At 41.3% G+C, this 13,378-nt stretch overlaps 1 protein-coding gene across 1 annotated transcript in view; it reads left to right on the top strand.

Moving 5' to 3' along the window:
* Window positions 1-13,378, top strand: part of igf2r (insulin-like growth factor 2 receptor) — a 223,537-nt gene that overhangs the window by 44,755 nt on the left and 165,404 nt on the right. Inside the window, exons 3-4 of the mRNA XM_078556726.1 lie at window positions 7,425-7,549; window positions 9,815-9,913. Coding sequence (XP_078412852.1) covers window positions 7,425-7,549; window positions 9,815-9,913 — 224 coding nt within the window. The remainder of the gene's footprint in view (window positions 1-7,424; window positions 7,550-9,814; window positions 9,914-13,378) is intronic.

Genomic DNA, 13,378 nt, shown 5'->3' with positions numbered 1-13,378 from the left:
ACGTGATCCGCTATGTGCTGCAGTAGTCCGTCAACTTTATAACATCTTTGTTATGGATCTGGTCCAGAGTGCAAAGAGATTGAGTTTGGGTGGCACAGTGTCATCAGCATAGATGAACTTGCAGGATATGGTTGGCAGGTCATTTGTATATACAGGAACAGGATTGGGGTTAGCACTGAGCCCTGTGGTAGTCAGTTGGCCTGTCTTCTCCATGCACTCCTCCCTTGCCCAAGGTAGACTCTGCATTGTCTGTTGTGAAGGCATGTTTCGACAGATGACCCAGGGTGGAAGCATTCTGGACAGCTTTAAGGTCCGACCAGTGTGCCACACTGTATCATAGGCAGCATAACCAATATTATGAAGCAGGAATGCAATAGAAAATCTCAAGTTATTGTCATAAATTGAGAAGGAAGCTCATATAGTTTAAGCAGCATTACCTAACATCAATATGGTAAATCTTCCTGGAAAAGTAATGGTGTGAATCAGCCAATAAGTTCAGGGGTAGACATGCCATGAGATGTGAATCTCCAGAACTTGCTGGGTGATTTCACAGAATCACGTAATTGTTACAGCGCAGGAGGAGGCTATTTGGCTCATCGTGTCTAAACCAGCTCTCCAAATGAGCATTTCACCTAGTGTCATTCTCCTGCTTTCTCCCCGTAACCCTGCAGTTTGTTTCTTTTCAAATAATCTAATTCCCTCTTAAGTGCCTCGATTGAAACTGCCTCCGCCACATACTTGGGCGGTGAATTACAGACACTAACCCCTCACTGTGTGGTAAAGTTTTTTCTCATTGCTTTTGCTTATTATTTTAATTCTGTGCCCTCTTGTTCTCGATCCTTTCACGAGTGGGAACAATTTCCCCTGTCTACTCTGTCCACACCCCTCATGATTTTGAACATTTCTATCAAATCTCCCCTCAGCTGCCTTTTCTCCAAGAAGAACAGTCCCAACTTCTCCAATCTATCTTCATAACTGAAGTTTCTCATCCTTTGAACCATTCTTGTAAACCTCTTCTGCACACTTGCCAATGCCTTCATGTTCTTCCTAAAATATAGCGCCCAGAACTGGGTGCAATACTCCAGCTGAGGTCTAACTAGTATCTTATGCAAGTTCAACTTGACCTCCTTGCTCTTGTACTCTATGCCCCTATTAAAACCTAGCATACTGTATGTTCTATTAACTGCACTCTCAACCTGTCCTGCCACCTTCATTGACTTCAAGGTCCCTCTGCTGTACCCCCTTAGAGTAGTACCCTTTTAATTTATACTTTCTGTCCACATTCTTTCTGCCAAAATGTATCACTTCAAGTTCTCTGCATTGTCACCCATCTGCCCATTTCACCAACTTGTCTATATCCTTTTGAAGTTCTACACTATCCTCAAAGTTTACAATGCTTCCAAGTTTTGTATCGTCTGCAAATTTTGAAATTGTCCCTGTGCTCCAAGGTCTACATCTCTATATATCAGGAAAAGGAAGAGGCCCAATACCAACCCCAGGGGAACTCCACTGCAAACCTTCCTCCAGCCTAAAAAGCATCCATTAACCATTGTTTCCTGTCATTCAGCCAATTTTGTATCCATGATGCTACTGTGCCTTTTATTCCATGAGCAATAACTTTTCTCTCCAGCCTGTTGTGTGGCACTGTATCAAATGCCTTTTGGAAGTCCATGTGCACCACATCAACAGCATTGCCCTCACCAACCCTCTCAGTTACCTCTTTGAAAAACTCCAAGTTAGTTGAACATGATGTTCACTTAAGAAATACATGCTGGCTCTCTTTAATTAACCGGCATTTGTCCACTTGACTATTAATTCTGTCCTGGATTATAGTTTCGAGAAGTTTTCCCGCCACCAAAGTTAAATGGATTGGACTGTAGTTGCTGTGCTCTATTTTGACCAATGATGTAATGATTGCAATTCTCCAGTCCTCTGGGTCCACCCCTGAATCTAAGGAAGACTGAAAAATTATGGCCAATGTCTCTACAATTTTCACACTACTTCCCTCTGCACCTGGTGACTTATCAACTTTTAAGTACAGACGGCCTGTCAAATAGCTTCTCCGTAACAATTTTAAACTCTTCTAGTGTCTGAATTTCCTCCTTACACCGTGGCCTGGGTAGCAGAATCATCTTAAGACAGATGCAAAGTATTCATTTAATACCACAGATATGCCTCCTGCATCCATGTGTAGATCCCCTTTTTGTCCTTAATTGCCCCATCTTTTTTTTACCACCCTTTTACTATTTTTGCCTATAGAAGACTTTGGGATTCCCTTTTATGTTAGCTGCCAGTCTCTTTTCATACTCCCTCTTTGCTTATTTGCGTTTTTGCCTCCCCTCTGAACCTTCTGTACTCGGCCTGGTTCACAGTTGCATTTTCTACACACTCGATCATCAGTAAAGTGATGGAAGAGGTCATCAACAGTGCTATCAAGTGGCACTTGCTTAGCAATAACCTGCTCCCTGAAGCTTAGTTTGGGTTCCGCCAGGGCTACTCAGCTCCTGACCTCATTACAGCCTTGGTTCAAACATGGGCAAAAGAGCTGAACTCCCGAGGTGAGAATGACTGCCCTTGGTATCAAGGCCGTATTTGACTTGAGTATGGCATCAAGGAGTCCTAGCAGAACTGGAGTCAATGAGAATCGGGGGAAAACACTCTGGTTGGAGTCATACCTAGCACAAAGAAAGATGGTTGTGGTTGTTGAGGTCAATCATCTCAGCTCCAGGACATCACTGCAGAAGTCCCTCAGGGTAGTGTCGTAGGCCCAACCATCTTCAGCTGCTTCATCAATGATCTTCCTTGCACCATATGGTCAGAAATGGGAATATTCGCTGATAATTGCACAATGTACATCACCATTCATAACTCCTCAGACGCTGAAGCAGTCTATGTCCAAATGCAGCAAGACATTGACAACATCCAGGCTTGGGCTGACAAGCGGCAAGTAACATTCACAACACACAAGTGCCAGGCAATGACCATCTCCAACAAGAGCGAATCTAACCATCACCCCATGGTATTCAATGGCATTACTATTGCTGAATCCCCCGCTATCAACAACCTGGGGGTTACCATTGACCAGAAGCTGAACTGGACTAGCCATATAAATACTGTGGCTACAAGAGCAGGCCAGAGGCTAGGAATCCTGCAGCAAGTAACTTGCCTCCTGATTCCCTAAAGTCTGTACACAATCTACAAGACACAAGTCAGGAGTGTAATGGAATACTCTCCCCTTGCCTGGATGTGTGCAGTTCCAACAACACTCAAGAAGCTTGGCTCCATCCAGGACCAAGCAGCCCACTTGATTGGCACCCCATCCAGAAACATTCACTCCCTCCACCACCAATGCACAGAGGCAGCAGTGTGTACCATCTACAGGATGCACTGCAGAAAATGACCACCCACCATCCTGACTTGGAAATATATCGCTGTTCCTTCACTGTTGCTGGGTCAATCCTGGAACTCCCTCCCTAACAGCATTGTGGGTGTACCTACAACACATGGACTCCAGCGGTTCAAGAAGGCAGCTCACCACCATCTCGATAGCATTTAAGGATGGGCAATAAATGCTGGCTTAGCCAGCGAAACCCACATCCCTTGAAATAGTTATTTTAAAAAAAACCCTTTGTCATCCAGCAAACTCTGGATTTGTTTGTCTGACCTTTCCCTTTTGAGGGACTATACCTTGACTGTGCCTAAACCATCTCTCCTTTGAAGGTAGCACACTGTTCAGCTACTGTTTTTTCTGCCAACTTTTGGCCCAGATCCGTTCTTACCCCATTGAAGTTAGCTTCCCCCGCCACCCCCTCTTCCCACCTAGTTAAATATTATTACACTGGATTGTTCATTTTCCTTTTCCATGGTCATCCCAAACATAATACAATGATCTCCGTCTCCTAGATATTCCCCCACTGACTTGATCTGCATGTCCCACCTCGTTACCAAGAACACAGTCTAATAGTGCCTCCTTTCTCATTGGGCACATACTGCTGTGGAAAATTCTCTGCACACTCTTGGAACTCTTGCCTCTTTTTGCCCCTCACTACCACTATCCCAGTCTATATTCAGATAATTATTGTTCCACATTATTATTACTACTCTCATTTTTGCACCCCTCTAATATGCTGGCAATTTGTCAATCACAAGTGACAACTTGTCCCTGGCCTCCACATTTTTAAGGTGTTTCTGAATTTGCCCATTAATTTCCCCATTAAACTGGCAGACCCTATGATCTATAATTGTTGAACTCCATGTTGAGTCTGAGGTGCTGATCCTTGAGCTCCATTGGAACACTAGCAGGCCAAGGACAAATGTCAGTGGGAGGAGGATGGAGAATTAAAATGATGGATGACTGGGAGCTTGGGGTCATGCTTGCACACTGAACAGAGACGTTCACCCAATCTGCATTTGGTCTCCCCAGTGTAGCGAAGACCACATTGTGAGCAGCGAATACAGTATTTGAAATTGAAACAAGTGCAAGTAATTGCTGTTTCGCCTGGGAGCAGTATTTGGGATCTTAGACAGTGAGAAGGCAGGAGGTAAAGGGGCAGGTGTTGCATTTCCAGCGCTAACATCGAAAAGTGCCATAGGAAAGGGAGAGGGTGCTGAGTGACTGAGGAGTAGGCCAGATTGTCGCAGAGGAAATGGTCCCTTTTGGAATTCTGAAGGGAGGAGAAGAAAAGAAGTGTTTGGTAATGGAATCATGCTAGAGTAGGCACAAAAGGTGGAGGATGATCCATTGAATGCAGAGGCTGGTGGGTTGAAAGGTGAGGACAAGGGAAACCCTATTTTGGTTCAGGAAGGGGATGAGAGCAGAAGTTCAATAAATGCAACAGGCATGGTTGAGGCCCCCGCCAACCACAGTGTAGGGGGAAAGGAAGACTTTAGATGTGCTGACATGGAAGGTTGCATTGTCCAAACAGATCTGTTGGAAAAACTCGGAAAATGTCATAAGGCCTTACAAGAAGTGGTGTGTGAGGAACTGTAGTTGAGGTAGCTGTTGGAGTCTGTGGGCTAATAGTTCATTTTGGTTGATATTTATGGTCAATATCTATGGATTTATTTGCCTGCATTTGTGCTTAAAAGAAAATCTGTTGTGTGACCAAGTGGTGGATTATGGCTCCAGTATCTCTGGGGGGAGGGGTGGGGTGAGGATTTGAGTTGCACCTTCGTCAGAATTTGTTTACAAATTATTAAGGGGAAGTGCTGGGGTAGATGGGGAAAAACTATTTCTGCTGGTTGGGGTTTCCAGAGCTATGGGATATAGCATTATAAATTAGAGCCAGGCCTTTCAGGTTAGCATACACTTCTTGACAAGGTTATACTCTTGGAATTTTCTTCCCTATAAGACAGTTAATTCTAGGTTAATTGCTAATTTTGAATGTGATTAATAGATTTGTTAGCCAGAGGCATTAAGGAATGTGGGGAAAGATAGGTATATGAAGTTAGGTCACAGATCACCCCTGATCTCATTGAATAGCGGAACAAGATTGAAGGGCTAAATAGCCTACTCCTGTTTCTGTTCTCCTGTGGTATCTGTTTTTCAGATCCTTCAGTGTCTTTTCACTGAATGTATATTTCCTTCTGTCAAAATGTATTACCTTACATCCGTGTGAAGTTACGCTTTTCACCTTTCTCCAATCTGCTCACCTTGTTTATCTTCCTGAACTTTTCACCAGCTCGCCTTGCTGTTAGCCAAACCATTCTGTATTGTTTGTCAATTCAGATTGTGCTCGTGTCCAGGTCCAAAACATCTTTCATTCCATATAAAACCACTATTGACCCATATCCACCACCTCCACACCTCTTCAGTCTGAGTAACATCTATTTACCCTACGTTTGTTTCTGGTTTGTTAACTGACGTAGCTGCTATACATTTCCTCTTGTACTACACCTCTGCATTTTGTTAAACCCCACTAAATTGTTTCTGAAAATCCATTAACACTGCATCAACCTTTCCTTTATCCAAATGTGCGTTCTTCAAACACCTTTTGTATTTGCCAAACACTATTTGCTTTTACCAAATCTGTGCTGCCAGCACTTGATTAACCCATATATTTGTAACTGCTCATGAATTTTGCCTTGGTTTATGAATGCTACTCACTAATTGACTGGTTTATGGTTCCCGGGTTATAAACTGCTTATCTTTTTGAGAGTTCAGACCAATATTGCATGATTGAGGTGATCTGGATGTTTTTTGACATTGGTATCTCTTGCTGTGTCCTATAAAAGCTATTTCTCTACAACTATTCTTTGATGTAAACCTACTTTTTTGTTATAATCTTGAGCTGTATTATGACGTAGCAGATGTGTGCCAGGTGGATCAAATCCATGTGGGAAACTCAATCCTGCTATCACAGCAGTTTTACAATTTGTATTGCGATGTGTGCACTGAATTAAGTTCACCAAGACTTGAGATTTTTTTTAAACTAAAATTAAAATATTTATTAACAAAAGAAAAGATTTCAAGCACATACAAATTACAAAGGCCTACAAATTATTACCATAAGAACTCCTAAAATCTCTAATTAACCTGGCTCCCAGTTACACCCCCTTTAAGGCTATGGACCAAAAATAGATATTTTAGATTTTAAACAGATCCTGCAAATTAACACACTATCCTGGTCAGTGGAATTCAAAATGACTCTCCCCAGCTTCGGTTTCTGTGCACAGGTTTATACATAAATGCTGGAAGCTTCTCTCACTTCTGTTAGATCTTACAATGCCTTCCCCTGACACACAGTCTTGTTCTCCTTTATTCATGTTTCTCCGTTTTTAATATGTAAATTCCATTGTTTGCAAATGTCTTTGAAACTTTATCTTATATAAATCTTTTCATGTTGTGACTATTCTCATTAACCTTTTTGAAATTCAAGTCCCTCTTCATCTATCTAAAAATGCAAATTTACTTTACACCTTACATGCTAAGATCCCAACCATGTTTACTCACTACCATATTAAAGACTTAAAGACACCTTACTACTTTTGATAACTTCAACTTGCAGCTTGCTTGGCTACAAAATGTAATTAAATCTCATACACAGAACAGCACGCCCCTGCTCCATAAACCTACTTTACCATAAACCAGAAAAATGTTATGAAAATTATTGCACCTTCATGACAGCAGTTTAAGCAGGAAAAAGCTCATACTTTATTTCTACCTGGATATTGAGATGTGTCTAATGCGGATGAAAAGATTTCATCCACAATACAGGTGTACCTTTAGGAATGGACACAAAAGACAACCTTCTGTCCATAAATCAGCATGTTTTGAATGGCAGGAGCCTAAGACACAGGGAGGCCCCTTTGCTGAACCTTGTACCATATGAATTTTTCAGCATTCAGCATGCTGAGTAAATTCAAGTTTAAAATAACAACATATATTCATAAGTCTGAATTAATTTGTCTGTTGCTTCGTATAGGTGATTTTGCTCTCAGAAGTGGAGGTGTGCATCATTTTGAGTACAACACTACTCAGAAGTGTACAGAACAAAACTCCGTTCAGACCGTCCAAAGCAGCATTAATTTCTTATGTGGCAAAACTTTGGTGAGTATGTGGTTTGCTGTGTCATCTTCAATAACTGCTATATATCAGTTTGGAACACAAGTAGGATGTTGAGGCTGACTTGTTTGAATATAACCTCTGGTTTTTAAAGATAACATCAGTGTATCATGAGAGTTTTTATTCAAAGATAACATCAATTTCTCAAGTGAAGGTTTTTATTGAACTTGTCAGAGCTGCTGTTCACATTACATTCATCTTTATTTCTATACTGAAGTAGCTTTTACAATGGCAAAAACATTTTATTGCTGCAAAATTCTGTCCCTCCCCCCCACACTCCTTATTCCAGATGAAGATGAGAGGCTGCTAAACACAAGTGGTATGTGAACATTGTTGACATAGATTTATAAAAAAAAGATTGTCTTTTGAATTACTGTTGAAATAAAACCAAAACAGGATTCACATGACAGATTTTATGCATTTCTGGCAGACATTTTAAGATAATGTGCTATGAAGAGCTTCAGACATGAAGCTCAAACTATGTCCTTGCTTCCAAAATTTGACTTCTGATATGAGGACCAGTTTGCTATCAATTTCTGTCAGGGCTGATTTTAAGTAACCATGAAGATGAAAAGATGATTTTCCTTTACTGGATTGACATTGAAATTTGAGCTGCCCAGATGCATGTTCTGAGTCAAATATCATCGATTGAATAGCAAGCTTTAGAAATAAACTTCAAATAGAATATTACCTTTCACTGTCTTTGTTTCTGATTTGAAATTGCTGGAAAGTGCAAACTTTTTTGATTTCAATAATTAATTGGAGGAGATTGTTTGCACAGTGGAGACTGAGGGCACAGCATCTTCAGCCATCACAAAATGCTGGAGATACTCAGGTTTGGCAGCATTTGTGGGGAGAGGAAACTAGAATTTGTAGGGGGAATCTTGTTGAGGTATCTGGGATCTTGCCTGCCAGCCAGAGACCTTTTTTTCGGGAAGGCCTGCCGAACCACAAGCCAATCAGGCAGTGACTAAGCTAGCAGCGGACCTTTCCCTGGAATCTAGACACTGGGGGTGGATGTCTTGCCTACCGAAAGCTGCTAACCAACTGGAGGCCAGCAGCTCTTGCACTCAGCCGCATCACGCGAGGTGGTGGTCTCTTGTGGGAAAAATACCTACTGAAGCCCCAGGATTGCGCAGTGACCCAGGCCACAGGTAAGTAATATGTGGTGGGGGGTCACAAGTTGGGGATCAGGCACTGAATGCCTTTGATCAAGAGAACGCCTTCATCCACACTCCAGGGTGACAAGCTGGCTGCACGGTTTTAGCTACAGTGCGAGCTGCATGGTGACAGTTAACACCAGTGATGATGGAATAAAATCCAAGGACCTCAATAGGCAGTGGGACGGGAAGGTTGACCATGGGCCTTCCTGCCCAGAACTTAATTCTGGTGGAGGCAAGAAGGCAGTGGGGTTCCGGTACACCACCATCCCACCTAATTACACGCCCTCCCTACCTCCAAGCTCGGCAGCAAGAACAGGAGATTCCGCCTAATGTTTCAGGTCTGTAACCTTTCATACCCAGTTTTCTGTTTTTGCTTCAAATTTCCAACATCGGTAGTATCTTCTCTTTTAGTGGTTGCGATGAAATTATTTCTGCAGTCTTGACCCAATTCTGAATGGATGAGTCCACAGCACAAAACTGCCTATAATTGGAATTAAATTACTAACTAATGTCATGCAACGGCCATTAGAATGGTTTGGCTGGGGAAAGTGAAAAATGTTATTTATTCAAAAGGGAGCGTTTGGAAAACAAACGTGAAATGTTCTCCCCAGTGCTGAGCTTTTTTTGGAAATGATTGGAAATCACAATACTTATCTTGACTGTAAATGCCCTGAAACAAATGATTTGATCTCAATAACAGCAATTTATTTTTTATATAGTTCCTTTCACAGCAAATGTCCGAGGGTGCTTTCCAGCTAGAGGACAGATAATAACTAGAAATTGTTGAGGGAAAGGCCATCTCCCCGGAAGGGAGATTGAAAGCTTGGTTGGAAACCAGGCTTTTTTGAGGGTGTTTTTTTTTAAGAAGGTGGAGAGTAATTCTAGAGAATACTCCATTCATTTAATGAGAGCTGTTTTACATTTTGTAAGGCTTCTGCTGTTTTCCATTTGCTGGTATTAAATCAATTTGTGTTTAATGTTTGCTTATTGTATATTAAACTGTTTGCTACCAAAAAAACAGCTTTGTTATTCAACGTTCTGTCGATTGGGATAAGTCTGTCCTAATTCATTTTAATTGTTTGATCAGGGTAGCCCTGAATTTGTGGCAACTTCTGAATGTGTGCACTATTTCGAATGGAAGACTTTCGTAGCTTGCGGGAAGAGCACCTTTAACCCTAAGAAAGAGGTAAATACAAATACCCTACATTGGTTTAATTTTAGATTGTTAAAATCCCAAGGGGCTATAATTAGTAAAGGAAATAACTGGCAGGTGGGTGGATGATGCTCATTATTGTGTAAAACACATATCAATGTTCATACAGCTGGTATTAAGTACATGTGATTGAATAAAATGTATTTCTGTTCCATTTTAAGTCAGCAATATTTTTTTAGTATTTGTGAGCTAACAAAATAGCACAATTTTATTTTTAAGTTCATATCGTGTGGTGTAATGAATGAATCTGAACATGAAACTTGGATTGGATGAAAGTTGGTTAGCTTTTGGGCATATGGAAAACTTAGTTGTTGGTGGTGAGTTTTTTCTCCCTTTAGGTATGTCATTTGGTAGAAGCTTAAATGCCTTCCAAAGGGAACAATGTACCTGTAGGTATTTTAAAAAATAACCATTTTTATTTAAAATGAGGTGATTACTATATCTCCCAGTTCTGTAGCCGAGGAGTAACTCGGTTTTATGACCTATTTTAGATTGTTTGCTCTTTCTTATTCCTCCCCCCTGGTAAGAACATTCCAAACTCTTTGAACTTGCTAAGTGAGGAATAACAGTTGCAGCACTGAATTCCATTTGGAATCCTTGTGCCTTCCCTTACAGCACTCTAACATATCCCTTTTCTGATTAGCTGCTGAAGGGGAGACATAATGAATGAAGTACTTAAATAACTTTAAAGCGACTTGAGTCATTAAGGAGATTAAATTGCTATTTTCAGTAACTAACTTTGTGCATGAATTTTAGGCGAGCATGTTCTGTTGTCCTATTTGTGTTAATTCATATACTAATCAGATGGTTTTTTAATTCAGGGTGGAATGTTCTCTGAGCTAAAGTCTGAATCACTTTCATGAAATGGAGAGTAGAATATCCAGCTTATTCAGTGGGTACAGAATACTGGCAACTTCAGGAGCTCATGTTCTTCCCTCCACCCATCCTACATCACATCCAAAAATATATACTTGAATAGATGTGATGGTATAGTTATCATCCAGTCTGTTATCCATACAGGGCCATGATGCTAAATAGGAACAAAATAAGGTGAAAGATTTGAAATTGGTGTTCTGAGTGGGCATTTTGGAATCAATACAGAAGTGCAGGTGCAGGAGCTCTGTGTTCCAGCATGAAAATGGCACTACCCCTGTTTATTGTTAGAACGCCTACAGTGATGCTACCCAATTCATAGTCTTGTAGAAGACCAAATCCCTGGAATGGAAACGGCGTACTTCAACGTGGGGTAAGCCACCTTCAAATGTCCTGCTCAGCATGGCTTTGGAATATGGGAGGCTTACCTGTATCCTGCCAAACACATGCAGTGTTCTTTTACTCAGTACAGATTTTGAACAGGCTGTGACAAAACCGTGAGTTTTACCAGATTTTCTAGTCCAACTTGTTTGCTCCAGCATTAATCAGATGTTGTTACCAAGTTATAAAGTTGAATACTTATAACTGAGAACCTTCCACCCTTAGAATTGAGTGGGCAATGATGCTGTTTATTTTAAAAACTAGAAAATGCTGGAAATATTCAATGTGCCAGGCAGCATCTTTGGAGAGAGAAACAGTTAGCATTTCAGTTCAGTGACCTTTAATCAGAACAGGGAAAAGTTAGAGATGCAACAGGTTTTAAGCAAGTGTAAGGGGAAAGGTGGGGAGAAAGGACAAAAACAGAAGGCCTGTAATGGTGTGGAAGAGTGTAGAAATAAATGACAAAAGAAATGGTGGTGCAAGGCCAAAGGTAATGGGGTAAGGAAAGAAACAAAGGATGTGCCTAGAGGAGCTATGAATGGCAGAATCCTGAACAGCTGACCAAAAGCAAAGTGAAATAAAGGAGAGAAGCAAGAGAAGGGGAAAAAAAACAGCAAAAAAAAGGAACAAAATGAAGTTACGATCGAAAATTGTTAAACTGAGTCCAGAAGGCTGTCAAGTACCTTGTCGAAAGATGAACAACTGTTCCTCAAGCTTGTGTTAAACTTCACTGGAACACTACAGGAGGCCAAGGTCAGAAAAGTCAATGTGGGAGCAAGTTGAAAAGTGAAATCAATAGGTAGGTAGAAGCTCAGGGTCACCCTTGTGAACCAAATGAGGGTGTTCCACACTGCAGTTGCCCAGCCTGCTTTTGGATGCCCCAATGTAGAGGAGACCATTTCAAGAGCTGCAGGACAGTATGCTAAATTGAAAGACGTACATGTAATTTCTGTTCCAGTGAAAAGTGTTTTGGGCCTTGGATGGTGAGGGGAGAGGAGGTACAAAGCAGGTGTTGCATCTCCTGCAATTGCATAGGAAGGGGAGAGATTATTGGAGGTAACTAAGGAGTGGATTAGGGTATTGTGGAGGGAACTGTCCCAACAAAATACCGAGGGAGAGAAGGGAAAGGTGTATGGTAGAGGCATCACACTGAAGGTGGAAATGGTGGAACTTGGAATATGGAGGCTGGTGGGGTGGAAGGTGAAGACAAGGAGAGCATACGAACATATGCATAAGGAACAGGAGTGGGCCACTCAGCCCCTCTAAGCCTGCTCCGCAATTCAATAAGATCATGACTATCTGATTGTAATCTCAATTCCACATTCTTGCCTACCCCCAATAACCTTTCACTCCCTTACCTATCAAGAATCTGTCTACCTCTACCTTAAAGATTCAATGATCCTGCTTCAACCACATTTTGAGGAAGAGAATTCTAAAGTGTTCCAAACCTCAATTTTTCCTCATGTGTCCTCAATGGGCCACCCCTTATTTTTAAACAGTGGCTCCTAGTTCTAGATTCTGTCACAGGGGGAAACATCCTTTCCACATCCACCCTGTCAAGCCCCCTCAGGATCTTTTATGTTTCAAACAAGTCATCTCTTACTCTTCTAAACTCCAGCGGATACAAGCCTAGCATGTCCAGCCTTTCCTCATAAGACAACCCACCCATTTCAGGCATTAATCTAGTAAGCCTTCTCTGAACTGCTTCCAATGCATTTACATCTTTCCCTAAATAAGGAGACCAATACTGTACACAGTACTCCAGATGTTGGCTCACCAATGCCCAGTTTAACTGAAGCATGACTTTTGCATTCAATTTCCCTTGCAATAAACAATAACATTCTATTAGCTTTGCAATTACCTGCTGTACCTGCATACCAACCTTTTGTGATTCATGCACTAGAATACCCAGATCCCTCTGCACCTCAGCTCTGGAATCTCTCACCATTTAGATACTGTGCTTTTTTTTTCTTCTTGCCAAAATAGACACTTTCACATTTTCTCACTTTCCCACATTATACTCAATTTGCCAGATCTTTGCCTACTCGCCTAACCTATCGATATCCTTTTATAGCCTCCTTATGTCCGCTTCACAACTTATTTTCCTATCTATCTTTGTGGAAACTATAATATGGGATAAAGTCAATAATCACTTAGACAAGTGCAGGATAATTAAGAAAAGCC

Source organism: Cetorhinus maximus, chromosome 14, assembly GCF_964194155.1.
Source record: "Cetorhinus maximus chromosome 14, sCetMax3.hap1.1, whole genome shotgun sequence".
Classification (NCBI taxonomy): domain Eukaryota; kingdom Metazoa; phylum Chordata; class Chondrichthyes; order Lamniformes; family Cetorhinidae; genus Cetorhinus; species Cetorhinus maximus.
This window is presented reverse-complemented; position numbering and strand designations above follow the sequence as displayed.